The sequence below is a fragment of the Bufo gargarizans genome, chromosome 4, assembly GCF_014858855.1.
Source record: "Bufo gargarizans isolate SCDJY-AF-19 chromosome 4, ASM1485885v1, whole genome shotgun sequence".
In the NCBI taxonomy this organism is placed as follows: domain Eukaryota; kingdom Metazoa; phylum Chordata; class Amphibia; order Anura; family Bufonidae; genus Bufo; species Bufo gargarizans.
Window position 1 is genome coordinate 239316366 of NC_058083.1, and position 27786 is coordinate 239344151.

General features: G+C 45.9%; 1 protein-coding gene across 1 annotated transcript in view; it reads right to left on the reverse strand.

The window, feature by feature from the left end:
- LMBRD1 (LMBR1 domain containing 1) overlaps window positions 1-27786 on the reverse strand; it is a 232776-nt gene that overhangs the window by 134792 nt on the left and 70198 nt on the right. The window contains exon 4 of the mRNA XM_044290891.1: window positions 22665-22759. Coding sequence (XP_044146826.1) covers window positions 22665-22759 — 95 coding nt within the window. The remainder of the gene's footprint in view (window positions 1-22664; window positions 22760-27786) is intronic.

Consider the following 27786-nt stretch of genomic DNA (forward strand, 5'->3'; position numbering starts at 1 on the left):
CCTGCACTCCTGCAAGTCCAGAACGGAAAATCATGCTTAGGCCTCATGCACACACACGTCGCTTTGGTCCCCATCCGAGCCGCAGTTTTAGCGGGTTGGATGCGGACCCATTCACTTCAATTTTGCGGACAAGAATAGGCAGTTATATTAATGGCTGTACGCACCATTCCGCAAATTGCAGAACACACACGGGCGCCATCTGTGTTTTACAGATCGGCAATTTGCGGACCGCAAAACACACAACGGTCGTGTGCATGAGGCCTTACACACACAGTGAGATTCCCGCAATGGACTCGCTCATGAGAAACAACCCTAAGGGTCTACGAAAGTGCACTCAGTATAACGTGTTTGGGGAAAGAGGGGCAGCAAGTCTAAGCAGTTACAGTGTTGCACAAGCAATCAATACAATTAGCGCATTTTATGCACTCCGTATATCCTTTATAGTCAGTCTGAAATTATTAGAAAAGTTCTGCATTACGTGTTCTTACACTTTAAAAAAAGGATTTACTTTATCAGTGGATGCACAATGTTGACTTAACAGTTTATCAATTATTACTGAAGCATTAACACCACAGAATTGACAATTCTCATTAAAGCATAGCGAGCACAAGCCTCCCCTATGATCATTATTCTGCAATTATGCTGATTCAGCACGCCATAATGGCATTCTGCGGAGAGGTTCATGTAAAGCACTGTCTGAAATCATCTGACACAAATGACTGACAGCACAAGCTTGGCTCCAGCATCTTTCACTGATGAACAAACAGGGAAGAAACGCCAACATATCAATCTAATGACTATTTTATGTTAACGGGAATCATAACATAGATGTAAAGAATGCGGCCGTCACTAATTTTGTAAATGTACTAATAGGACTAATGGACTAACATCTTGTTGAATTTCAATTGAACCACAAGGCAAGAATCTCTATTATTGCTCATCCTTGTAACACAAATACAGAAAGAATTGTTCTCGTTTAAACCCTTACGATAACGGAGGTTTTTTCGTTTTCATTTTTCTTCCCCATCTTCTTTTAGCCATAACTTTTTTATTTTTCCGTTCACATAGCTATATGAGGGCTCATTTTTTTGCGGGACAAGTTGTACTTTCTAATGCCACCATTTAATATTGCATACAATGTAGTGGGGAGCAGGAAAAAAAATAATCTAAAAATGGGGTGGAATTGGAAAAAAGAACGCAATTCCGCCCCCGTTTTACTGATTTTGTTCCCACGAAGTTCCATTTGCAGCAAAACTGACCTGTGCCCTTCATTCTCTGGGTCAGTACGATTACAACAATACCAAATATGTATAGGTTTTTATAGCTGAATAGTGTAAAAATTTATTTAAACTTTGAGAAAAAAAACAACAACTTTTTTTATAGTTATATCTTTTGAGCTGTGTGGCGGCTCATTTTTTGCAGGACAATCTGCAGTTTTTATCGATACCATTTTGGAGTGTGTGTGACTTTTTGATCACATTCTATTACTTTTTGGGGGTAAGAGAAGCAATGGAAAAATGGCAAATTGGACATTTTGACCCTTTTTCCATTACGCCATTCTGGAAAAATATTTTTATATTTTAATAGTACGGGTGTTTTTGGTTGTGGCGATAACCATGATGTTTATATTTTTTATTTATGCATTCATTTATTTTTCTACGGTGACTTATATTTAATTATTTGATGTTTTTTTTTTTTTTTTTAACTTTATGATTTTGAAGCATATATTTGAGCCTACAAAATCATGTTTTTTATTTTTTTATTCTGAACAATCATGGATTTATGTTGGCCTGCTGGCCAAAATAAGAATTGCAGCTTAAATGCCCTGGGTCTTTTCAGCGAGATCCAGTGCTGTGAAATCAATTACCGGCATCCTCAGTGGCCGCAGAGGATGCCGGTAAGAAGGGCGGAAGTGGAAGCTTCTGGGTTTTTAACCCTTTAGATGCCGTGATGTCACTTGATCACGGCATCGAAAGGCTTTAATGTCCTAGACTGGCATTATTGCCTGTCGCGGTTATTAGCCGCTGGTCTCTGCTGTTTGAAACAGTGGAGACGCGCCAGCCATGATGTCCGCTGCGGGCGCCATGTTTGTACTTCGCTCCAGCACCATATATGTACAGCGCTGGTAGCGAAGGGGTTAAAAGGGGTATTCTGGTTTCAGTAACAAAGAACTGAGTAATAGAGTTCTAAAAAGAAGAGAGCTGTACTTACCTAACGGATCAAGCTCCACCACTCCACTTCTCTGGGCTGGACTCCATTTACCAAGCTGCAGTGGTGACATCATATTGACAAAAACGTGACAGCTGCAGTCAATCACTGGCATCTGACATCACTGCCTAATGTCAGGTAAACAGAGCCCAGCCAGAAGAATTAGAGCACCAGCTCTGGATCTTCTAATTTCTTAATTGCAGTCTTTTTCCCCTGTGAGGTCTGGTTTCTTAGTGAACCCTTTTAACTGCTTCCCGACCGCCTAACGCAGCGATGCGTCCTGGCGGCGGTCGATTTATTCCTCCTAGACGCATCCGTGCGTCATCTCGCGAGATTTCCTGTGAACGCGCGCACACAGGTGCGCACGTTCACAGGATCGGAAGGCAAGCGAGTGGATCTACAGCCTGCCAGCGGCGATCATTCGCTGGCAGGCCGTAGATGCGATTTTTTTTAATCCCTGACAGGTATATTAGACGCTGTTTTGATAACAGCGTCTAATATACCTGCTACCTGGTCCTCTGGTGGTCCCTTTTGCTTGGATCGACCACCAGAGGACACAGGCAGCTCAGTAATAAGTAGCACCAAGCACCACACTACACTACACCCGCCCCCTCCGGTCACTTATTAACCCCTTATTAACCCTTGATCACCCCCCCCTGTCATTGATCATCCCCCTGTAAGGCTCCATTCAGACGTCCGTATGTGTTTTACGAATCCATGGATCGGATCCGCGAAACACATACGGACGTCTGAATGGAGCCTTACAGGGGGTTGATCAATGACAGGGGGGTGATCACCCCATATACACTCCCTGATCACCCCCTGTCATTGATCACCCCCCTGTCAGGCTCCATTCAGATGTCCGTATGTGTTTTGCGGATCCACGGATCGGATCCGCAAAACACATACGGACATCTGAATGGAGCCTTACTGGGGGGTGATCAGGGAGTCTATATGGGATGATCACCCCCCTGGTAAGGCTCCATTTAGACATCCGTATGCGTTTTACGGATCCACGGATCGGATACGCAAAACACATACAGACGTCTGAATGGAGCCTTACAGGGGGGTGATCAATGACAGGGTGGTGATCACCCCATATAGACTCCCTGATCACCCCCACTGTCATTGATCACCCCCTGTAAGGCTCCATTCAGACATTGTTTTGGCACAAGTTAGCGGAAATTGATTTTCTTTTATTTATTTTTTTCTTACAAAGTCTCATATTCCACTAACTTGTGTCAAAAAATAAAATCTCACATGAACTCACCATACCCCTCACGGAATCCAAATGCGTAAATTTTTTCAGACATTTATATTCCAGACTTCTTCTCATGCTTTAGGGCCCCTAAAATGCCAGGACAGTATAAATACCCCACATGTGACACCATTTCGGAAAAAAGACACCCCAAAGTATTCCGTGAGGGGCATATTGAGTCCATGAAAGATTGAAATTTTTGTCCCAAAATTAGTGGAAAGGGAGACTTTGTGAGAGAATTTTTTTTTTAAAAAAATCGATTTCGGCTAACTTGTGCCCAAATTTTTTTTTTTCTATGAACTCGCCATGCCCCTCATTGAATAACTCGGGTGTCTTCTTTCCAAAATGGGGTCACATGTGGGGTATTTATACTGCCCTGGCATTTTAGGGTCCCTAAAGCGTGAGAAGAAGTCTGGGATCCAAATGTCTAAAAATGCCCTCCTAAAAGGAATTTGGGCCCCTTTGCGCATCTAGGCTGCAAAAAAAGTGTCACACATGTGGTATCGCCGTACTCAGGAGAAGTTGGGGAATGTGTTTTGGGGTGTCATTTTACATATACCCATGCTGGGTGAGATAAATATCTTGGTCAAATGCCAACTTTGTTTAAAAAAAATAAAAAAAAAAAAAAGGGAAAAGTTGTCTTTTGCCGAGATATTTCTCTCACCCAGCATGGGTATATGTAAAAAGACACCCCAAAACACATTGCCCTACTTCTTCTGAGTACGGCGATACCAGATGTGTGACACTTTTTTGCAGCCTAGGTGGGCAAATGGGCCCACATTCCAAAGAGCACCTTTCGGATTTCACAGGGCATTTTTTACAGATTTTGATTTCAAACTACTTCTCACGCATTAGGGCCCCTAAAATGCCAGGGCAGTATAACTACCTCACAAGTGACCCCATTTTTGAAAGAAGACACCCCAAGGTATTCCGTGAGGGGCATGGAGAGTTCCTAGAATTTTTTATTTTTTGTCACAAGTTAGCGGAATATGATGATTTTTTTTTTTTTCTTACAAAGTCTCATATTCCACTAACTTGTGACAAAAAATAAAAACTTCCATGAACTCAATATGCCCATCACGAAATACCTTGGGGTGTCTTTTTTCCAAAATGGGGTCTGTTGAGGAAGGGTGGTAGATATGCATGCCTACTGGGGCATACATATATATATATGTATTTGCGGTACATAATCCCCTCAGAGGGCGATGTACGCAGATGTGCCCAGCACCTGCGCCCATCTGCCTCTGATATTCCCCAGGGGCTCATTCATGCCCCTGTGGGGATTGATATATATATGCCCCCTTGATATGTACCCCCTTGAAATTGCCCCCTTGAGATGTGCCCCCTGAAAATATATATATGCCCCCTTGATATGCCCCCATATGTACTGTCCGTTCATATATGCTTATAGATGTGCCCCAAGCATCTATGGGCATATACAGTGGAGGAAATAATTATTTGACCCCTCACTGATTTTGTAAGTTTGTCCAATGACAAAGAAATGAAAAGTCTCAGAACAGTATCATTTCAATGGTAGGTTTATTGTAACAGTGGCAGATAGCACATCAAAAGGAAAATCGAAAAAATAACTTTAAATAAAAGATAGCAACTGATTTGCATTTCATTGAGTGAAATAAGTATTTGAACCCTCTAACAAAAAAAGACTTAATACTTGGTGGAAAAACCCTTGTTTGCAAGCACAGAGGTCAAACGTTTCTTGTAATTGATGACCAAGTTTGCGCACATTTTAGGAGGAATGTTGGTCCACTCCTCTTTGCAGATCATCTCTAAATCCCTAAGGTTTCGAGGCTGTCTCTGTGCAACTCTGAGCTTGAGCTCCCTCCATAGGTTTTCGATTGGATTAAGGTCCGGAGACTGACTAGGCCACTCCATGACCTTAATGTGCTTCTTCTTGAGCCACTCCTTTGTTGCCTTTGCTGTATGTTTTGGGTCATTGTCGTGCTGGAACACCCATCCACGACCCATTTTCAGTTTCCTGGCAGAGGGAAGGAGGTTGTCGCTCAGGATTTCACGATACATGGCTCCGTCCATTTTCCCGTTTATGCGAATAAGTTGTCCTGTGCCCTTAGCAGAAAAACACCCCCAAAGCAAAATGTTTCCACCCCCATGCTTGACGGTGGGGACGGTGTTTTGGGGGTCATAGGCAGCATTTTTCATCCTCCAAACACAGCGAGTTGAGTTCATGCCAAAGAGCTCTATTTTGGTCTCATCAGACCACAGCACCTTCTCCCAGTCTCTCTGAATCATTCAGGTGTTCATTGGCAAACTTCAGACGGGCCTGCACATGTGCCTTCCTGAGTAGGGGGACCTTGCGAGCCCTGCAGGATTTTAATCCATTGCGGTGTAATGTGTTTCCAATGGTTTTCTTGGTGACTGTGGTCCCTGCTAATTTGAGGTCATTAACTAACTCCTCCCGTGTAGTTCTAGGATGCTTTTTCACCTTTCTCAGAACCATTGACACCCCACGAGGTGAGATCTTGCGTGGAGCCCCAGAGCGAGGTCGATTGATGGTCATTTTGTGCTCCTTCCATTTTCGAACAATCGCACCAACAGTTGTCACCTTCTCTCCCAGCTTCTTGCTAATGGTTTTGTAGCCCATTCCAGCCTTGTGCAGGTCTACAATTTTGTCTCTGACATCCTTGGACAGCTCTTTGGTCTTTCCCATGTTGGAGAGTTTGGAGTCTGCTTGATTGATTGATTCTGTGGACAGGTGTCTTTTATACAGGTGACTAGTTAAGACAGGTGTCCTTAATGAGGGTGACTAATTGAGTAGAAGTGTCTAACCACTCTGTGGGAGCCAGAACTCTTAATGGTTGGTAGGGGTTCAAATACTTATTTCACTCAATGAAATGCAAATCAGTTGCTATCTTTTATTTAAAGTTATTTTTTCGATTTTCCTTTTGATGTGCTATCTGCCACTGTTACAATAAACCTACCATTGAAATGATACTGTTCTGAGACTTTTCATTTCCTTGTCATTGGACAAACTTACAAAATCAGTGAGGGGTCAAATAATTATTTCCGCCACTGTATGCCGGAATCATGCTGCCTGCTGGAGGGGTGGAGGAGACCGACAGTTGGACAATCATGTCCAGCGTCGGCCTCTACAAAGGACAGAGGATCAATGAGATCCTCTGCCCTTTGTCACCATCTCCGATCGCGCCGGAGATGGTACGCCTAACAGAGACATGGGAACAAAGAGTTCCCATGCCCCTGTGAGTGGCTGACCTCCGGCGCTGTAATTACAGCGCCGGAGATAGGCATCCGCTTCACAGGCGGGAGGATCAAAGGATCCCCCCCCCTGGAAGCGCGCTCCGAGATCCTCGGGCCGGCGCGGTGACGTCACATCACCGCGCCGGCCCACGTGTTCAGGCCGGCTGTGCGCATGCGCACGGTGGCAAAAGGGGGACTGCGAGCGGGCGCCGCCAAGTTTAAATAGGCGGGCGGCGCTCCGCTCAGGAGTCCGAGATACGACCGGGCAGGACATCATCCCCTGGACTGACGAGCCCCCCTGGACTGACGAGCCCCCCTGGACAACGAGCAGAACATTAAGTATCATTAACCCCTGATCCCTATACCACCAACGATTAACCCTTTAATTCCCTGATACCCCAATTGTGCCTCCTGATTAACCCTGTCTAGTCCCTGCCCTGATACCCCAATTGTGCCTCCTGATTAACCCTGTCTAGTCCCTGCCCTGACACCCCAATTGTGCCTCCTGGTTAACCCTGTCTAGTCCCTGCCCTGATACCCCAATTGTGCCTCCTGATTAACCCTGTCTAGTCCCTGCCCTGATCCTACCACCCCTAATTACCCTCCCTGAACTTACCACCCCGGATTATAACCCCTTTCATACCCCTGAGCCCCCCTTAGTGTCTGTGGTCTGCTTATCCCCAGCAAAACCACCGTTAACCCTCGTCGTGCCCCCTAGGGATAGAATATTAGTCAGGTGGGTGGGTTGTTAATGTTACTTGGATGTGTGAATTGTCTAGTTAGTTTATGGGTGGAATTGGGAACATGTAGTGTAGTTGAGTACTGTATATTTAGTGTTGTGTTGTCAGTATTGTGTGCGTAGTGTATTGTTGTAATAAATACCGTAATATTTGTACCCTTTGTGTAGTGGGTATTTGTTAGCTGTAGTAAGTAAGGCGCATGCAGCTAGTATAGTGATTAGTGTAAAGTATAGCGAAAATATTGTTGTTATATAAAGGTATAAATAGGCGGAGTCTCCACTAGACGGCTCCTCCTATCTAGGAATATTAATTATCGATATTCGCATAATATTAGTGATTAATATTCCCCCTTTACATTGGCGAGCCAGGCCCACTGCGTGGATTTTGCGTTTGTTTTTGGTCTTAAGGCTGAGGGTCGCTAGTACTGTGAATTATCGGGCAGGAGAGACGCGGTCAGCGGAGTGTCTGAGCGTCTAGGACCCGATAATTGGACAGGAGAAGCGATACTTCCCTTACAGTACCAGAAATAAAACAAAATCTTTTGCAGAGAATCTATAATCTATCTGTATACTAATATTTTTGTATTTGCTTTACACGTCACCGTCGCTGGGGTGTGAAGAAGGATACGTCACGGAAAGAGATCCATCTTCGTTGGAGGTACATAGAAGTCCAGCTGAAGAAGAAGCGTTCCGGAAGAAAAGGACTTCTTTCAAGCAGCTGCAAGGGACGGGAAAGTACAGCACCAACAAGAAGATGGAGGCTCAGAAAAATGTGAGTATGAACTTCTCCACACTCCAACACTTAGCCAAAAACAGAACTTTTAATCCCATTGTTCCTACTACATACAAATGCGCTGAGCTGCTGTGGTCCGCTTTACTGGACCAGGCTTACGCTCATGACCGGGTTTGTATTAGTAGGAGTGTCTTCAACAAGACCACCAAACGCCTCCAAATGCTAGCCAAATTGGTTCTTTCCTATGAGGATACCATTTGGAAGGCGGAACACATAGAGACACTTGCCAGCACAAGAAAGGCAGGGGAGGTTGCGGACAAGGCAAACTTCCACTGCAATTGTTGTGTTGATAACTGTAAAAGAATTCACACACTAGAGGTTCAATTACAAGAAGAAGCCCAGTGTACAGTCGAGAGGGGAAGAGAAATCTGTGTGTTAGAGTCGAGACTCTCGGATAAGGACAGTCTCTACTCTGACATGGACAGAGAGCTACTCCGGCTGTACACTGAGATTAATCAGTATAGGAACAATACGGTATCTACGGATGCCCTGATTGTTCAGATGAGGGAGGACCTGGCTGCAAAGACGCAAACCATTGCAGACTTGCAGCGGGCAATCTCCAATTTGTCCAGGCCTAGTACCAACGGTATGGTGCCCACAAAACAAGTTTGTGTTTCGGGAACGGCACAGGAGGAGACAGCGGCGACAGCGCCAAGGTCTTCGACGGATAATACATCCGCAGTGGTAGACACTAGGGGACATGTGGAGCGGTCTCTACGATTCACCCCGACACCCGGGGAGAATAGGAGTAGCAACCGTTACCAGGAACAGGACAACGGTTGGGGAGAGGAGAGTGGAGGGGTATATTCTGCTTCCAATCCGCCAACACGTCCGGAAAAACAGGAAGAGATGTATCCTAACCATTCCAGTATGGAAAGGATAAACTTCCTGTTACGGATCTGCAAGGAGATCCCGAAATATGATCCCCATGTAGATCCGTTCGCTTCATGCGATATTTTCGAAGGTCACTGTAACAAATATTCAGTGGCTCCGGAATATCGCATGGAGCTGTTCAGATTATGGTTACCAACACACCTTAATCAAAGGTATGAGGTAACGGGGAGGATGCAACCCACGAATGGCCAGTTTCATGATGAGGAAGAACGTCTCTCCATACTCACGAGACTGGCCACGGGTCACTGGGATGTCACTCCAGAGGTCCTGTCAAAGTTCAAGCCTACTATACATGATGAACCCTTGTCATTGTGTAGTCGGTTTGAAGCAATGTACAGGAGGGTTACCAAAGATCAGGGTATTGGGATTCCACAAGGCATGGTGCGCATGTTTGTGGAAAAATTCCCATATCTTGATACTGCAATCCGGCTGAGTGCAGCTAGGGAGCCATCCCTCACGGACGCAGCCATGATTATTGAGCAGTGTAGACAAGACATACTGCTCAGTAAGAAGTCTGTGAAAGTGAGGGAGCGTGTGCCTGTATACGGTAGGTCACAAGACGACCGGGTACAACACACAAGGTATACATCCACCGTTCGCCCCACGGCCCCACCGTTGGAAAGGGCAGGAAACTTTAGTTGTTTCCTGTGCTTACAAGAGGGGCATATAAAAAGAAATTGTCCACAGTGGTTAAACATTAACCGGACAAATTCGGATAAAAATGGCAATAATAACGGTTTCAGGATAAAACCCAATTTTGCCAGGCCTGTGGGGGGACAGGGTGATATGAATCTGGGACATTCATCAGGGCAAGCACCAAAATGCTTGGCGGTCATGAATGTCCCAGGGGGCGTGGAATCAAGAGATTCCACACCTAAGGATCAGGAACAGAGCGCAAGAGTGGCAGTATGTACCACACAAATACCTACTGGGAGTCTGGTGGATATCGAATGAGGATTAGGGGTCCCTAAAGAGTTGGCACCAGTATGTCCAATCATACTGGATCCTTCAGGGAGACCCCATATAAAAGCCACGATAAAAGATAAAGAAACGGAAATCATGCTTGATACTGGGGCGGAAATTTCCATTACCAATATCAAGCATGATCTACTCCCCAACAGCCTGTGTGGTGATCGGATTTGATCACCAACAAGGGGGGGTGAAGGCCCACAGAATTGATGAGGTAATCATTCAGATTACCAGGTGCACTACCCTCAGGATACCCATGTGGTATTACCCCGGTTCTGATAACATTATCGGAACCGATGTAATGACACAAAATGGGTGGATCCTGGATCTGGCAAATTGCATTGTGTGGAGAGGTCCCAGACGAGCCAAGGTGTTTGTCATTCAACGCCAGTATCTGGGACCACCTTTGCCAGCAGTAGATAACTCTACTGATGTGCTGGAACACAAGTGGCCTGAGGTCTCACACAATCCAGACCTTGAGCCTATTGTGTACAAGCACCCTGATCTGTGGGCCCAAAGTAAGAATGACTGTGGCAGACTGATTGGCGTTTTGGTAGACATAGAGGGTCCTGACCCTCCACCTCAACGCCAATATCGATTTCCACCAGAGGCCACCCATTCAATTATGGACACAATCCTTGAATTGAAGACTAGGGGTGTGGTCATTGAGGGCAACTCAAAGTGCAACAATGCCCTCTGGCCAGTTAAGAAAAAGGACACGAATGCATGGAGGCTGACCATAGACCTCCGTGTCCTTAACAAATACACCCCAATGTCAGCCCCGGTGGTGGCCCAAACTCCCGACATCATGGCCAGAATAAGTGGCAAAAGCCGCGTATTCTCGACCATCGATGTTGCCAACGGGTTCTTCTCCATCGAACTCACGGAGTCGTGTCGGTACAAATTTGCCTTCACGGTGGGGGACAAACAGTACATGTTTGCGGTACTGCCCCAGGGGTTCCATAGCAGCCCCACGTATTTCCATCAGGCATTGGCGGCTGTGCTGAGTGTATTCTCACGACCGGGATGCCTTTTACAATACGTGGACGACTTGCTTTTGCATACAGAAACCATGGAGGAACACTTGGTTCTGTTGAAAGAGCTGCTAGGACTCCTGGCAAAGTCAGGACTCAAACTGAGACCCCATAAGGCAAATCTGGCTAAAGCAGAGGTAACTTTCCTTGGGGTCCAAATTTCCTGTGGAACCAAAGGTATCATGACGGCCCGTGTGGAAGCCATGGTAAAGTTACCCAGGCCTGGCACCCTTCAGGATTTGAGAAAATTCCTGGGGGTTGCCAACTTCATGAGGGAGTTCATAGAGGATTTCGCGGCCAAAGCGAAACCTCTCTGCGAACTCCTTCGAGGAGAGGAACCCTCAATCAAAGGATGGTCCGATGCGCAGGAAGAGGCCTTTTCAACCCTGAAAAGGGACCTCTCCTCGGCGCCTGTGTTGGCCACTCCACATTCAGATGGGGAACTGGCCATACAGGCGCATGCAGGGATCGAGTCTATCGCAGCGGTCCTGGTACAGAAAGTAGGCTACGAGACCAGACCGCTGGGATATTTCTCCAGGCTGCTTTCGCCCGTCGAACGAGGGTTCGATGAATGCGCCAAGCAATTGGCAGCTATACACTATGCTGTTAAGACCACTGAGCATATTGTCGGCTTCCGGCCCCTCACTTTGCAGACTCCACATTCACCGTTGACCCTTTTGCTCCGTGATACTCTCCCTGGAGTCTCCCAACAGAGATTCGGGAGATGGATCATGGATCTCAGCGGCCGGAATCTGCAGGTGGACCACAAGGCCAAGTATGTTCTGTCCCAGTTGCTTAACCTGACTGGAACTGAACATGACTGTGGCCAACCGGTAATGGACGACTCTCCACAGATGTTCAGGACTGACAAGCATCCAGAGGACAGAGTCATCTTTGTTGATGGCTCTCGGTTCTATCTGGATGGGGAATATGTCACAGGTTTTGCTGTGCTGGATGAGACCACTGGTACCCAGAGTCTTGTCCGGTTACCGGGTCACATGTCAGCACAGCGGGCAGAGCTGGAGGCTGTTAAAGAGGCTCTGCTTCTACACCCTCCAGGGAAACGAACTATATATAGCGACAGCTCATATGTAGTTCGCTCCCTCACATTGCACCTGGACGTTTGGAAGAGAAGAGGATTTGTGGACAGCCAAAACAAACCTCTGGCTCATGTGTCAGTCCTAAAGGAGCTGTGGGAGTGGGGTATGGCACACGTGGCGGAAACAGCCATCATAAAAATCCCGGCGCATCAAAAAGGGGATGAACCTTTGACAATAGGTAACAACCAGGCAGACGAACTGGCAAAACTAGCAGCAGTATCTGGGACCTTTAGGGAACCAGGCACTGAGCCACTGCCCACATTCCGGATTGCAGCACATACCCATCTGAGTGACAGCCCGGTGTCATTCGAGGAGGAACAAGCTAAGGATCCTCTTCTAATGACACACATCCAAGTACCACAGCATCCCTGGTCCTTACAACAGGGGATCCTGTGTTACGACACCGGTACACAGTCGCTTCCTCTCCCGGTGGTTCCACAGCATCTGCAAGCAGAGCTGACACGGTTGAACCACCAAATGTTTGGACATCTTGGCCGGAATAAGGTCTTGCCTCTCCTTAGAGACAAATTGTACTGGCCCGGAATGTCCAACACAGTAGAGGAGGTTACGCAACAGTGCCTGGTGTGTGCTCAGGTTAACCCAAGGGCATCTGCCTTGAAGCCAGTGTTACAGCGGGTTCCTCCTGCTGATGGTCCATGGTCCGCTATCCAAATTGATTTCATCGGACCTTTGCCAACTGGGAGTCGTAACTGTCGTTACGCCCTGGTGGTAGTGGATGTCTTCTCGAAGTGGGTAGAAGCCATCCCTACGGTCAATGATTCGGCCTCCACCACTGCCCGTGTTCTCTGGGAACAAGTTCTGTCACGATGGGGGATCCCCAGATTGATAGAATCCGACAGAGGGACCCATTTCACGGGTAAGGTCATGAAAGCGCTTTGTGGTCTCCTAGACATAAAGCAAAGGTTTCATGTCCCTTATCACCCTCAGTCAGCGGGCATCGTGGAGCGGATGAACCGGACCATCAAAACCCGGCTTTCAAAGGCACTGCTGGAGAAAGGTTCCTCTTGGGTAACCTCCCTTCCAGCTGTGCTAATGGGTATCCGAGCCACAGAGGCCTCTAGTACCGGTATCTCCCCATTTGAACTCATGACCGGACGTAAGATGCCCCTATGTCTACCAAACGAACCCCAAGTGTCGGAGCCCACGAAGAACGCCATCGCCAGGGACTTGTTTCTTCAACAGGTTCAGCAGAACCTGAAGGAGTTACTGCCTCATGCAGCTATACGGTTACACAAACCGTATCTACAGGGGGAAACACCTATGCCCTCTGTAGGAGAAATGGTAATGGTGAAAGTCTTTCGTCGGGTCGGCCCATGGGACGCAAACTGGGAAGGACCGTACAAGGTCCTTGAAGTGATGGGGGACACCATGCTGAAGGTACAAAGGCCTATCACGAGCAAGAAGAAATCCCGTAGACGCCAGGAAGTTTTTTGGATTCACATCGACCAGGCCAAAGCCACCCGAGCCTCCCCAACTCAATAACGAACACCGTTCCGAGTTGGGTGAGGGGGGGGGGGAAGGGCTTGGTGGGTCAAAGGTGAATCCAATACACAAACACATTCCATCTCATTGCAGAACACAAGAGGGAGACACTCCATGGGACCTCACTACCAGGGAAGAGCTAGGCATCCTCTGAATGGGATACGTATCCAGCTTGTGACACTGGTGGTAAGCATGTTGGTGGCAGGCTCAGCCTCTTCAGGGGAAGACCTGGGGACTAATATTGGTATGGCCAGCATATCACTTGATGGACCCGGCCTTTTAATGGTGGAATGTTTGGGTGGCAAAATCCTGGAACCATACGAGAACGTTACCTTTACACCAGGTCAATGGTATCTGTATGGTTTCCAGAGAGAGGGTTTTGCCAACGGTGTAATTCAGCATTATACCCCGGTGGAGAATGTGTCTGCCATACAACATGACTTGCACGCTCTCTGTCTCAAGGAATACAGGCATTTTCAGGACTTGGACCCTGTACCTATCAAATCCTTAAGATGGGTATCTAGGAATCCACACTTGCACCCTTACCAGCAAGTGAGAGCCAACACTACCACAGTGTTGTGTACAAAGGAGGGTTTGCCTGAGTCCTGAAGATGTCACTGGGGCAGAGTACAGCGGTTGGTATATCCTGAAAGCTACCTTCCTAGGGAAGGATAGCAGGAACGGGGTTGAGGGTTAGGACATATTTCGATAGGCCCATTCCGGTAAAAGGCACCCTGAAGGCTTATTGTATGTTGAGGGATTCCCAGATGATTATCACCAGGGAATCCAGTTATGTACAGGGACATGTATCCACAGATTACTTGCGAACCAGCATAATGATGCTAAAGTTAAACTGCAGTGACTCTGATCAGGCCATCTGGAATGATCAGAGTGGTCCGGTAAAACTGGAGGGTTTGTATCGAGCCACAGTTTTAAAGGTACGGACTGATGCCAAGGACCCAAGGTATGCACAGTTAAAGGGGTCTCCATCCATACGGTCTTTCATGATTACGATCATGAGAGACAACTGCGTTCCTGAGGTGACGGGATACTATTTCGTCACCTATGCCCACTGGGAACAGGATACCCAGATGGTGATGTTGGACACTAATCCCTGGAGGTGGGATTTAGTGTGCAATGGGGTGGACACCCCTACAGTGGATGTATGGATGGATGGTACCCCTATGACTGAGGAATACCGGGGTAGGTATGTGTCTTCCGATTGGACAGACCCCAGGGGCAGGGACATTAACTTTGACATCAATATAGATGGTTCATTCAAGTGGCCTTTTTGCGAGGCAGCCGACGAAGGGTGCTGGACCTTTACTCAATGGGTCTATCTGTCTCAAACCAAACCCGTAGGGAAACTAGTGTTACAGGCTGGAGAAGACGAACAATGGTATCCATTCAAAGGACGGGGACGGGTCTGTGTTACGGTAGTAAGGGTCCCCTACGAAACAGAAGGTCTCCAACCCGTAAGACCACATTCAGACTCTTGCACCACCCCTATCCATCAATTGGCAGACCCTGTAGCTCCTCAACTGTCATCCCCCTGGAAGATCATCACGGAGGCAAAATTCATCCTGTTTACCTGGAGAATTTCCGTAGATGACTTCCGAGTTGATCACTGGGATCACAGGTGTGAGGAGTTCGTTAGGAACCAAATTGACATGGTAAGAGGTTGGATAGAGGCGGGGCAAGAGGTCAGGAAAGATGACTCTCGACTCAGGAAGAACAGGGGGAGGAGAGACCTGGTGGCTATGGGACTTGGCGGAGGTGCTTTGGGAGTGGGTGCCCTGAACACTATGGATATGGAAGTCCTGAGAAGTAAGCTTGGGGAGGTTGCGCAACACGCCGGGGAAGGATTCAAGACCCAGATTGATGTAGACCACGTCTTAGAGGGTTTACAACACTCGCACATTGATGCCACTACCTCTCTATCTTCTGCTATACGTGAGAAGTTTAGGAGGTTAGTTGTGGGTCTTTTGGAGGAGCAGGATCGGGCTCAGCTTGCTCTGGCGTGTACGCAGGTCCAAAGTGAACTTTCGGACAACCTTAAACATATTGTCACGGCACTTCACAACGGCCACTTCCCATTCAACCTCCGTCAGCGAATAAGTCCACTGATTTCTCCTTTTGCCATTAATCACACCAACTGGTGGGTGGTTCAGTGGCATGGATGTAAAATTTAACCTGCACTGCTTCGTCCCTGGCACCTGTATCCGGTCGCATCAGACAAGGATACAGTGTCATCAATCTAGGAACGATGATTAACAACCAGACGGTGCTTCATCCCCAGCTCCCCTCGGGCGTTCTAACCTATGAGGAGGGCCATCCCTCTTTGTTTGATACAGAGGGATGTCGGATAAGGGAGAATGCCATCCTCTGTCAGGGTAGTCGGGAGCGGATGCTCAGACACCAGTGTTGGAACACCGAGGGGTCCTGTGAGATGAAGGCCAACCCAATGCCCTCATCCTCTTTGAAATATTTGGGACAGGGGTATTGGTGTTGGTACCAAGGGAGTGATCCATCATATGCAATTTTTGGGCTTAACTGCACCGAACGAGGAACACTCCACCCCGGAGCGTACTGCACCCTTAGTCCCGTTTTAGGTTTGAACGTCGCAGAGCAGCAGGGAAGAACCCCGATTACCCCAGAGAAAAGACTTGACATCCGCCCCGATGTTCCTGTAAGACTTCAGAAGATTCCTCTTGGGTTCGGCAAAGAACTTAGACATCTCCTGATGGATTTCAGCCAAGAGGAAGAGATCATACAACGTCTTCGGGAGACGGAGAAGCAAGCCACCATTCAACTCACCCATGACAGAACAAAGATTATCGCGGTTGCCACAGCATTGGACAAGGACTCAAAGGTTTCGTGGTGGGAGAGTCTTTTCGGATACAGTCCTAAGGCAACGTCATTTTTCAATTTATTGATACACCCGGTGATAGTGCTTCTGGTTCTGGTTGGACTCATGTACCTTGGACTATGGTGGATGTATCGGAGAGTCAAGAGACTAACGGACCAACTAAACCAGAACCAGACGGCACTTCATGAAGTCAACCGCCGAAGGCCCAGGGCTTGACTTCACAAGAAGTCCTGAGGCCTAATCACCCAAAGGACAGGACAATTGGACTGAACTCTTGGGTTTGGGGGGGGGGGGGTTGGGGGTTATTGTGTAAATAGGTGGTGTGAATGGGGATAGAATAGGGCACGATAGGGACAGGCCCCCTCTGGTTGCCATTTGCCACTTTGACCCCTGAACGGTAAGGATCATGAGGGAAAACCTGGATGTGTAGTGTAACGGAGGTATTCCCGTTGTTAGAATTTAGGTACCGTGACATCACCTCTATTGAAGAAAGATCTGACCTGCCTCGTAAAGACCGATTCAGCTGTCCATGGGAGAACCGCACCCATCCTTCGATCAAGATGGAACAAGACATGACGCAAAATGGAGACTGAGACTGTAAGGGTGGACCCACTCCAGATTCCTTGGGCGTGGACGACACCTGAAGATCGGCAGCAATTGCCGAGAGACAGCGAGGGTGTGGTCATTCTAAACTTCAGGAGTGACCGACACCGGAAGAATGAGAGAAAGACCAGTCAAAGACTGCGAGGTACAAGCCACTCCGGAAGTCCAGAAAGAGATGACAGTAGGAGGGGCTGACACCGTAACAATCAAGGCAGAAGAGTTCCTGGGAAAAGAAGACGACGGTGTATCCTGTGGATGGAGGAGTCGGTTACAGTGAAGGGCAGGTCAAAGGAAGTTGTTGGGTTAGATGATGTCTAGGTACCTAAGAGACAGGGTGCACTCCGGTTTTCCTGGACCATCACCGAGGATGGGGTTGAAGGGGACAAAGATGCCTCCACCCTTCCCCCCCCCCCCCCCCAAGATATTGTCGTATTTCCGACAACAGGGGGATTGTTGAGGAAGGGTGGTAGATATGCATGCCTACTGGGGCATACATATATATATGTATTTGCGGTGCATAATCCCCTCAGAGGGCGATGTGCGCAGATGTGCCCAGCACCTGCGCCCATCTGCCTCTGATATTCCCCAGGGGCTCATTCATGCCCCTGTGGGGATTGATATATATATGCCCCCTTGATATGTACCCCCTTGATATTGCCCCCTTTGATAAATATGTGCCCCCTTGAGATGTGCCCCCTGAAAATATATATATGCCCCCTTGATATGCCCCCATATGTACTGTTCGTTCATATATGCTTATAGATGTGCCCCAAGCATCTATGGGCATATATGCCGGAATCATGCTGCCTGCTGGAGGGGTGGAGGAGACCGACAGTTGGACAATCATGTCCAGCGTCGGACTCTACAAAGGACAGAGGATCAATGAGATCCTCTGCCCTTTGTCACCATCTCCGATCGCGCCGGAGATGGTACGCCTAACAGAGACATGGGAACAAAGAGTTCCCATGCCCCTGTGAGTGGCTGACCTCCGGCGCTGTAATTACAGCGCCAGGAGGTAGGCATCCGCTTCACAGGCGGGAGGATCAAAGGATCCCCCCCCCCTGGAAGCGCGCTCCGAGATCCTCGGGCCGGCGCGGTGACGTCACATCACCGCGCCGGCCCACGTGTTCAGGCCGGCCGTGCGCATGCGCACGGCGGCAAAAGGGGGACTGCGAGCGGGCGCCGCCAAGTTTAAATAGGCGGGCGGCGCTCCGCTCAGGAGTCCGAGATACGACCGGGCAGGACATCCCCTGGACTGACGAGCCCCCCTGGACTGACGAGCCCCCCTGGACAACGAGCAGAACATTAAGTATCATTAACCCCTGATCCCTATACCACCAACGATTAACCCTTTAATTCCCTGATACCCCAATTGTGCCTCCTGATTAACCCTGTCTAGTCCCTGCCCTGATACCCCAATTGTGCCTCCTGGTTAACCCTGTCTAGTCCCTGCCCTGATACCCCAATTGTGCCTCCTGATTAACCCTGTCTAGTCCCTGCCCTGATACCCCAATTGTGCCTCCTGATTAACCCTGTCTAGTCCCTGCCCTGATCCTACCACCGCTAATTACCCTCCCTGATCTTACCACCCCGGATTATAACCCCTTTCACACCCCTGAGCCCCCCTTAGTGTCTGTGGTCTGCTTATCCCCAGCAAAACCACCGTTAACCCTCGTCGTGCCCCTAGGGATAGAATATTAGTCAGGTGGGTGGGTTGTTAATGTTACTTGGATGTGTGAATTGTCTAGTTAGTTTATGGGTGGAATTGGGAACGTGTAGTGTAGTTGAGTACTGTATATTTAGTGTTGTGTTGTCAGTATTGTGTGCGTAGTGTATTGTTGTAATAAATACCGTAATATTTGTACCCTTTGTGTAGTGGGTATTTGTTAGCTGTAGTAAGTAAGGCGCATGCAGCTAGTATAGTGATTAGTGTAAAGTATAGCGAAAATATTGTTGTTATATAAAGGTATAAATAGGCGGAGTCTCCACTAGACGGCTCCTCCTATCTAGGAATATTAATTATCGATATTCGCATAATATTAGTGATTAATATTCCCCCTTTACAGGGTCACTTGTGGGGTAGTTATACTGCCCTGACATTTTAGGGGCCCAAATGCGTGCAAAGTAGTTTGAAATCAAAATCTGTAAAAAAAATGGCATGTGAAATCCGAAAGGTGCTCTTTGGAATGTGGGCCCATTTGCCCACCTAGGCTGCAAAAAAGTGTCACACATGTGGTATCGCCATACTCAGGAGAAGTTTGGGAATATGTTTTGGGGTGTCATTTTACATATACCCATGCTGGGTGAGAAATATCTCAGCAAAAGACAACTTTTCCCATTTTCTTTTTTATACAAAGTTGGCATTTGACCAAGATATTTATCTCACCCAGCATGGGTAAATGTAAAAATACACCCTAAAACACATTCCCCAAATTCTCCTGAGTACGGCGATACCACATGTGTGACACTTTTTTGCAGCCTAGGTGGGCAAAGGGGCCCACATTCCAAAGAGTACCTTTAGGATTTCACAGGCCATTTTTTACACATTTTGATTTCAAACTACTTTGCACGCATTTGGGCCCCTAAAATGCCAGGGCAGTATAACTACCCCACAAGTGACCCCATTTTGGAAAGAAGACACCCCAAGGTATTTCATGATGGGCATAGTGAGTTCATGGAAGTTTTTATGTTTTGTCACAAGTTAGTGGAATATGAGACTTTGTAAGGAAAATAAATAAATAAAAAAAATCATTTTCCGCTAACTTGTGACAAAAAATAAAAAGTTCTATGAACTCACTATACCTTAGGGTGTCTACTTTCCGAAATGGGGTTATTTGTGGGGGTTTTCTACTGTCTGGGCATTGTAGAACCTCAGGAAATATGACAGGTGCTCAGGAAGTCAGAGCTGCTTCAAAAAGCGGAAATTCAAATTTTTGTACCATAGTTTGTAAACGCTATAACTTTTTTTTAATTTTTACCCAAACATTATTTTTAATCAAAGACATGTAGAACAATAAATTTAGAGAAAAATTTATATATAGATGTTTTAAAAAAATAAATAAAAAATTACAACTGAAAGTGAAAAGTCATTTTTCCCCCCAAAATTTTGATTAATAACAAAAAAAGTAGCAATGAAATACCACCAAATGAAAGCTCTATTAGTGAGAAGAAAAGGAGGTAAAATTCATTTGGGTGGCAAGTTGCATGACCGAGCAATAAACGGTGAAAGTGTAGTGCAGAATTGTAAAAAGTGGTCTGGTCATTAAGGGTGTTTAAGCTAGGGGGGCTGAGGTGGTTAAAGAGGACCTTATATTGGTCCAAACATTGTAAGATAGCTATCAGGCTGTGTAGAGCGGCGCCCCGGGATCTCACTGCACTTACTATTATTCCGGGGCGCCACTCCGTTCTCCCGCTATGTCCCCCGGTACTTTTGCTGAATTGGTTATACTGGGAGGAGTCTACCCTGTTTCTCCCTGGGCGTTCCTTCTCCCAGGCTGTAGCGCTGTCCAATCGCAGCACAGAGTTCAGAGGTTTTTTTTTTCCCCAGGCTGTGAGCTCTGTGCTGCGATTGGACAGCACCACAGCCCAGGGAGAAACAGGGCAAACTCCTCCCAGCATAACCAATTCAGCGAAAATACCGGGGGACATAGCGGGAGAACGGAGCAGCGCCACGGTATAATAGTATGTGCAGTGAGATCCCCGGGTGCCGCTCTACAAAGCCTGATAGTTATCTTACAATGTTGGGACCAATAAAAGGTCCTCTTTAAGCTCTTGCCACACATTTACATCATGGCAAGCAGGTCCTTCCCACACTATGCTATAAATGTACATCACAATGATGGTGCAGACACAAGAGCTGTACGCATGCACACAGCTTAACCCTTTATATGCCACATTAAATATCGACCAAGTCATCTAAGCAGTTAGACAGAGCGATCATACTCCCTCTGTCAGTCCATCGCAAAACCTTGACCAGCTAGGTTTCTATGGCATTTAGAAGCCTAGAAACTGCCCCTAGGTCTGCTGGCATGTACATAGGACTAGTAGGGCCTGTCAGGCAAGTATAAAATCCAGCAGGTAGGCATAATACACAACACTATATAAGTAGTGTAGTGTATTATGCAAGCAATGAAAGGATCGCAGGTACAAGTCGTCTTGTGGGACTAAGGCTACATGCACACAAACGTGTTTTGGTTCCGCATTCGAGCCGCATTTTTTGCGGCTCGGGTGCGGACCCATTCACTTCAATGGGGCCGCAAAAGATGCGGACAGCACAACCTGCTTTATGCATCCATTGCTCCGTTCCGTAGCCCCGCAAAAAAAAAAAAAAATGGATGCCATACGGACGTCATCCGTTTTTATTTGCGGACCGCAAAACACATACGGTCGTGTGCATCTAGCCTAATAAAGATTTTGAAATAATAATAAAAAATAAAAAAAAGTACTGAATTGTCAAACAAACAAACAAACAATAACCCAGCACGTATTTGGTTTCCCCATGACCCATACTAAAAAAACGAACACATTATTATACATGGTGAACTAAAATAAATTTAAAGCAGTACCAAAATTGCACTTTTTGCTCTCCCCGCAAATTATACAACCCCCCCCCCCCCCGATTTTTTTTTTTTTTTATAAATAAAAATGGTATCAATAATGAAAGAAACAGCTTGTCCCAGGCCCAGATTGTGGTATCACCACAATCATATCAACACACAGGATAAAGTTGACTTGTCATAGACACTGGAAAAAAATATATACATGCCAATTTCAAGACTGTTTTGCTACATGCTGCCTCAAAAGATGGAATAAAAATTGATCAAAATGTCATGCCCCCAAAACTGTGAAAACTACAGCTAAAAACACCCCACATGCAAAAAAAAAAAAAAAAGGAAAAAAAAAAAAAAAAAACATGTAAGAAAGCTCCCTATATGCTCTATAACCTGCTGCCTGCAGTTTACACCTCCTTTTAATGGTGACAGGTTCCCTTTAAAGGGGTTGTCTGGTCTTTTGATACCGGCCACGCTTTAGGCCCATAGGCCAGACAACTCCTTTAAGGGATTAGTTAATATCTGCATAGAAACAAGTCATGAAAATTGTTAATATATTTTGTGCTCAGAATTCTCATCATTTTCAAAAGCCATTTCAGTGCACAGGAACATTTGTGGTAGGACCCATGTAGACTGCACACTTATCACAGTGGACAGAGTTCACCATCACTGTGCTCTGAAAAGACTGAACTCCAAGCTTATGTATTTTACCTACAATGATCAAGAAAGAGACTGATGACATGTGTAGCTCAAAATATTCTCATTCTGAGAGGCATTGTGGTTTTTTTTTTTTTTTTACTATGAAATATCCTTCTGGATGTACTCAAGCAGAGGAACAAACTGTAGTTATCAGGAAGCCCCTTCAGAATAAGAAATAAAGCAAAAAAAAAAAAAAAAAGCTGAAACTTACTGAACAGCGGGTCGTGTCGTCATCCTTTTCTTCATAGTAAAAATACACAAATGGTATCCACAAAAATACGCAGAACAGGATAATGGAATAAAAAGCTAAATAAAAAGAAAATAAATATAACTGTTAAAAACATTGTACTTCAGTAGAATAGCCTATATCAAAATATAAATATTTAACAAAAAAATTATAGTTTTCCACAAGGATCTCTACTAGACAATCAATGGAAGATGGAAAAAATAAAAAATAATAACAAAAACTATTTAGGCCTCATTTACACAACATTTTTTTTTCATCCAGGTCCAATTCACATTTTTTTCACACACAGGCCCATTCATTTTTATGGGGCTGCAAAAAAAAATTAAATAAAAATATATATATTAAAAAAAAAAAAAAAAAAATATGTGCTGTCCGCATCTGTGTGTCCATCCCGTAAATTATAGAACTTGTTCTATTCTTCTCCGTTTTGCAGGACAAAAATTGGCATTTCTACAATTGGTCCCATCAAAAATACGACATGCACACAGCCTGTAGCCATATTTTGTGGATCCACAGTTTGCCAACTGGAGAAAAAAATGGGGTGAATACTAATGAGCCCCTGATCTGAGGCTGGGGACTGCAGACTGCATACATGAGGCTTGGAGGCTAATCTGAGGTCTGATTAAGGGTCTTATTAACATTGGGGGTCTGATTGGGGCTGTCAGCTGAGGTCTGATCTGAGGTCTACTGAAAAATATTTATTTCCCATTGTCCTCCTCTAAAACCTAGGTGCGTCTTATGGGTCAGTTCATCTTATAGGGGGGAAAAAAAATCTGGTATATAACATTTTCTCCACAGGTACCTGCTGTAGCTAATCGATGCTCACATGAACTCTGCTTCTCCATTCTGGCTCCACTGGACTCCTGGTCCCATCTGTCAATTTCCGCAAGGGGTAGTAGTCAATAACCAACTTCCAGTGACATGTCACTTGGGGAGACGTCACTATTGAGGTCAGTCTTTGACTGCAGCAGTAGACGTGACCCTGTCCATGAAGTTGATAATGGGGACCGAAAATCTAGTGAAGATAGCCCACAAGTCTGGGAGCAAGGACCGAGAGGTGGGGTGCAGGTGCATATGAATTTCCCCACAAGTATTGCTGCTGGGAAGCAAACTAAAAATAAGGGTACTTTCACACTAGCGGCAAGAAACTCCGGAAGGCTGTTCCAGCGGGTTAACAACCTGTCGGATCCGTGCTGCCGCTAGTGCACGCATGCCCCCGGACTACCGCTGCGGCCCCACTGCAGCACGGCAAACATGCATTCGGCCGGAATAAAAGTACGACAGCCTGCCGGAGTTCCTTGCCGCTAGTGTGAAACTAGCCTATATAAATAAATGAAGAAAGATAGAACCTAGAAAATCCTGTTAAAGCTCCTGGGTTCCCGTCAAAATATTTAACAGGGCCACACACCTTCCAAGTGGCATTTGTAGTACCGGGGCCTTCTTATGTGGTAGACAGGTTTTTGAGCACCATCAGTCATGCCACTAAAGAACACTAGCCAAAAGGTCCCTCAAGGTGTCAGCACAATGGATGATACCAGAACTCCATCCTCTGGTGCTGTTGCACCATTTTTGGCACAGACACACTGGTCCAGATTGACTATGCAACTAGAGTTTGCCTTAAAGGGGTTATCCGGGTTCAGAGCTAAACCCGGATATACCCGTATTTTCACCAAGACAGCCCCCCTGAGGCTAGCTTTAAAGCATCTCATGCTCCAATGCGCTCCCTTGCCATGCGCTAGATCGCGCAGGGCACGAGCTCTTTTATCATAACACACTGCCGGGCGGAAGCTTCCACCCAGTAGTGTGTTCGGTGACGTCACAGGCTCTGATGGGCAGGCTTTAGCGCTGCCCTAGCCGTTTTACTGCCTTTTAACTCCTAAAAATGCCTTTGCCCTGCACGATTTAGCACAGGGCGAAGGAGAGCATCGGAGCATGAACTGCTCCAATGCTCAAGTCAGGGGGGCTGCCTGAGTGAAAATGGGGATATGTCCAGGTTCAGCTCTGAACCCGGACAACCCCTTTAAGTTCTGATATATTTTAGCTTGAAATGGGGCATCTCCACAATGCGACAGAAGGCATGTTTCATCATACCTTTATTTTGTTCATTTCGCCTAAAGGGGTTTTCTAGGAGTAGAATATTGATGATTTGTCCCCAGGATAGGTCATTAATATTAGATCAGTGGGGCTCTGACACACAACAACTCCACTGATCAACTGTTTGAAAGGGCGGCAGCACCTGGACAAAGCGGCTTGCTGTACATTGTGTAGTGGCTGAGCTTGGTATTCACTTGTTTAGGCAGTTAATATTAGACGTCTCCATTGTAGTCAATGGAGCGAGTACTTGTAATTACACTGCATGGCCGAGACTTCCGAGATGACGGGAAGTGTGATGAAGGGGAAGTAGAACTCGCCTGGAGCATAAACCTCCTCTTTATACAGCTGATTGGTGGGTATGCCGGGTGTCAGACCCCCGCTGATCAGATATTAAATTACCTATCCTGTTCTTACACACCCTTTTAAAGACAAACAGCACACAAAAAAATGCAATACTAAATCTGGGTAATTTCGCCAAAAGAATGACTGTGCACTGAGGATGCCAGTGTTTTTTCCTTCTCAAAAGTAGCCATGGTTTAACTGAGTTAGGCCTCTTGCACATGACTGTATGGCTTTTTCAGTATTTTGCGGTCCGCAAAAAATACGGATGACGTCCGTGTGCATACAGAGTAGCTTCTGTTTTTTTGGCAGATCTATTGAAATGAATGGTTCTGTATACAGAAAGCAAAAAAACTGAAGGGACACAACTGCTTTAAGTCCTGGACAGCTCCTTTAAGACAAAGTAAACGGCAATGTAATAATGAGAACAAGCTGGAAAAAAAGTAGGCTACTTGAATATATTTTAAAAGCTAGGTATTCCAAATCCGACACACCAGCATCAAATTCCAGTACATTCTCTCAGTTGTAGGCCATTTACAAGTGGATAAAATGAAAGCGTGTCTATATTCTACATAAGGTACATTCTGTTCTCATAATGTGAGCTACAAAGAAAAAATATATACTACATCTTAAATCCAAAAACATAATGTAACGACAAAGATATCAAAAGACGCCCTGCTAATTGTCTTTACTGTTAGTGATATCAGGCTTACAGAGCATACACAACACACAGGAACCTGCTGAGATTAGAAACGAAGCATCATTGAAGGAAATGGCTTTTCACATTAACACTTGTAAAGATTTGACATTTGATCTTCGAGATTGCAAAGAAACATTCAGAAAAATAAACCTCATATGAGAGTTAACAGAATTGCCTTTAAGATTGCGTTCCACTCCAGGCAAGATCTGCCATTTGCTGAAGTCTTAAAGAAATTATTTTAGCCGCAATTGATGAATTGTTTTTATTTAGTTTCCCCTAAGATCAATAAAAACCAGAAGAACTCATCTGAAACCCGATCTGCCAGTCTTTTCATCGAGATCAAGGCAATTAAAATAAAAAAAAACCATCATAGTTTCCCACATTCCCCAAACCCCCTCACGGAGACCCTGCATCCATGATAAAAAAAAATGCACAGACAAAGCAATACTTCTTGCGTGATTGTGACCTATTATCTTTTAGCGGATTACTATAATCTTTATATTACCATATACTGAAGGGTCAAGGTTATTAGGATGCAACACTTAAATCCTGAAATCAGGCGATTTATTCAGTCCCATTGCCACAGGTGTATAAAATCCAGCACCTGGACATGTAGTCTGCCTTTACTAACACTGTGAAAGAATGGCTTGTCCTCAAGAGCTCACTGAACTCATGTGTGTTTCTTTAAGCGGATGCAATGTCAGTTTTTGAAAATGTTTTCCCTCCTAGATTTTCCATCTTCAACAGTGAGTGGTACTACTGAAAAGTGGATGCGTTTACCCACTGGGCCACAAAGTGTCAGATCATCTTAAAGGGAACCTGTCACCAGGATTTTGTGTATAGAGCTGAGGACATGGGTTACTAGATGGCCGCTAGCACATCCGCAATACCCAGTCCCCATAGCTCTGTGTGCTTTTATTGTGTAAAAAAACAGATTTGATACATATGCAAATTACCCTGAGATGAGTCAGAGCTTGAAAATATGACTCTTCTCTGGTCACACAAGTAAGATAGAACTCTTATGTTAATTTGCATATGTATCAAATAGTTGTTGTTTTTTTTCACACAATAAAAGCACACAGAGCTATGGGGACTGGGTATTGGGGATGCGCTAGTGGCCATCTAGCAACCCATGTCCTCAGCTTTATACCCAAAATCCTGGTGACAGGTTCCCTTTAAGTTACAGAGCGGGGTCGCACAGTGCATACAAGTCACCAACTCTGTACAGTGCATCAAAACATCTTTAGGCATAAAAGGGAATGTGTGACCCAAAAAATGTTCTGCCAGTTAAAACCAGATAGCACACTTTTTCTAATCCGTTTTTATTTTCTGATTGCAGATTTTTATATTCTATTTACTGAACATTATTATGGGGGCTGCCATATTTCCTGAGCTGTTCTTAATAGCATTTAGAGAGCATTAGAAAAATAGCTTTATGGTAGCTTTATGTAGCCATAGACACAATGGTCAGGAAGGGACCTCATTGACTTTATGGAAGAGTTTTCGAGGCATGCTATGTGACCTGTGCAGAGGTAATTGTACAAGGAAAGAACAGATAATCTTTGATAATCTCCTACTGTGAATAGTGGATCCTGTCTTATCTTACCTGCAATGATATCACATGTATATAGATAAGCAGGGAACTGCAGTAAAGAGATCTGTTTAGACCAAGAAGTGGTGCCAATTATTTGGCTTAGTGGACAGTAGGGTGGTTGCGGGTATCGAAATATCGTTACTTTTGTCCCGGGAATCAGTTCAGTACCGGGATTTGCCTTGTATCGATACTAGGCTGCGCTACTGCACAGCCCAGTATCAGATAACATGGAGCGCGCTGCTGTCAGCGTGCACCATGTTCCCTCAGAAGCACAGGGGAGAAGGAGTCACTCTCTCCCTACCCCTGTGCTGCAGCTGCCAATGAGGAAAGAGGGGCGGACGCACTGCGCCACCAATGAA